The 2,360-nt window shown below is 33.3% G+C and overlaps 1 protein-coding gene across 1 annotated transcript in view; it reads left to right on the top strand.

Moving 5' to 3' along the window:
- The window catches only part of LOC106871434 (uncharacterized), a 20,923-nt gene extending 20,155 nt beyond the window's left edge, over positions 1-768 (top strand). Inside the window, exon 13 of the mRNA XM_014917886.2 lies at positions 643-768. Coding sequence (XP_014773372.1) covers positions 643-696 — 54 coding nt within the window. The 3' untranslated portion in view covers positions 697-768. The remainder of the gene's footprint in view (positions 1-642) is intronic.
- The last annotated feature ends 1,592 nt before the right edge of the window (positions 769-2,360 follow it).

Below are 2,360 nucleotides of genomic sequence, written 5' to 3'. Positions count from 1 at the left end.
TATGGCATTGCCCTGGGATTCATGTCCATAAATGACATTACTGTATTAGAATGAGTAGAATTGTATCTATTTGCATATTCATCTACTACAGATCTGCCATTTGTACGTTTGATTCCAGCATATTCAGTAGCAAAGCCTTGCCAGACCACCATCTGTTCAACTGGCTATGTGGTTAAGTTAGCTGCATACCCATGGGGTCATGGGTTCAGTCCCATTTCGCAGCATCTTGGGCAAGTATCTTTAACGATAGCCCCATTTTCACCAATGTTTTGTGCATGAAATTAATAGACAAAAACTGTATGGAAGCCCATCATTCATATGCATGTGCATGTGTGTGTGTGTGTGTGTGTGTGAATGTTTGTGCTTTGTGTCTTGTGCACTGTTATAATGACATTCCTTGGAAACAAAAGTCATGCTTTACTTTCAAAGATGAGTAAAATAAAATATACTTCATTCAAAAAGCAGATAATGGTGAGCAAGAGGGAGAGCATCCTGCTGTTAAGCACCATAACCAATGGAGGGCCATGACGATGATAGTGATATATTCATTATTTATAAAAGTTGATTATCACTAAATTTTATTTTGATTAAGACTTAACTTAAAATGTATTTAATATATTGTCTGTTTGTTTTTTTAAACAGATTTGTTACCATGGGAAATGTCTGATGAAAGACCAACTTTCTGGCAGGGTTTAAAGCAAAATTAATCTTTTTGAGGAAGAGGAGGAGGAGGAAACTCTTTTATTTCATTCTGAATGTTTTTGTCTGAAAGAGAAATAATAAAATGAGTTTCACATAAATCTATGGATAGTTAAATATCTTAATTGTTTAATTATGTTGTGCATCTGTAACCCATTAAGTTTGTTGCTTAATTATGTCATGCATCTGTCATCCGTTAATTATGTTGTGTCTGCAGACAATTATCTTCATTGCTTACACATGTTATGTGTTTGTAACCAATTAAATACATTAATTGACAGAATATACTGTCACTGTGACCCATGAAATAAATTCATTGACTTTGGATGTTGTGAGTCTCTAACTCAACTTAAATGACAGAAGGTATAACAGGTATGGAATTGTCTTGCTTGGCCACACAGTAATGTTGACTGCCCCCCACCTAATATATTTCCTAAACTGCCATTTAACTTTACTTTCATTATTAATGAGGTTGAAAACATCAATAATCCAAGCTATGATTTAATAACAACCAAAGAAATATTTCCCCTTAATCTAATCTAATCTAATCCCTTAATCTAATCCATATTTGGTTGTCATTAAATTCATGTCTTCTACAGAATTGTAAATTTCTTAATTTGTGATTCAACATCAAATTTTTTTCATGCTTCTATGAGATGGATGGCTTCCCAAGTCGCACACGCACACATGCACACACACACACATGCAAACATGCGTGTATGTATAGACATATTTTGTTATTTTGTTTAGGCATAGCAATGCTAATAATATGATGTTAGAATTCAATATACATTTGCTTCTGAAAAAAGTATCAGTCGAGTACAGAGCAGTAATAAGTAATTTAAATAAATGACAAGGGAACAAGAAATTTCTTATTCCCTTCTCATTTATTATATATTGAAGCTGAAAGAGAAAAATACAAGGTGGTCACAGGTGATATGTCAGGCAGGGAACAATGTTAATTAACTCTAATTATCTATATCATAATCAATTAGTTATGATTAGTTATATTATAAACAACGCTAATATATTATTGTTGTTTAACCCCAAGTTGGTCCTGATTGAGTAAACCTATGATCAAAGGCATTCTAAACATGATGACCATCCCCTCTTATATTTCGGAAGTGTAACATAGATTACTTTATCAAGTCACCTGTAGTAAGGAGTGACTTGAGAGAGACTTGCCAGTTATTTCTAGCATGGTAAACAACCACACAGAAGCCTCCTAATTGGCTCTCGTTATCGTCAAGGGAGGTAAGTTATATAAGATAGTTTAAAGAAATGCAATTAAACAGGCGCAAAGATTAAATGAGCCTGACATCCTCCTCTGCAGGATACAATTACATCTTGGAAGCCAGGTTTTAGTAAATATGTTCACTTTAGGTGGCAAAAAAAATTAACACACACACACACACACACATACATACACACACACACATACATACACGCAGTCACATTCACACACATACACACGGATACATACATACATACTTACAGATACATAGACATACATACATACACTGACAAATACACATACACATTCACATACAGACAGAAGTATCTAAATTAATGCTGTCTGCAATATATAAAAATCTATCTATCTAAATAGATTGATAGATAGATACATACATATAACATACACATGTATATATAAATATATA

The sequence above is a fragment of the Octopus bimaculoides genome, chromosome 13, assembly GCF_001194135.2.
Source record: "Octopus bimaculoides isolate UCB-OBI-ISO-001 chromosome 13, ASM119413v2, whole genome shotgun sequence".
Lineage (NCBI taxonomy): Eukaryota > Metazoa > Mollusca > Cephalopoda > Octopoda > Octopodidae > Octopus > Octopus bimaculoides.
The sequence above is the reverse complement of the archived record's forward strand: the minus strand, read 5'-3'. Positions and strand labels throughout refer to the sequence as shown.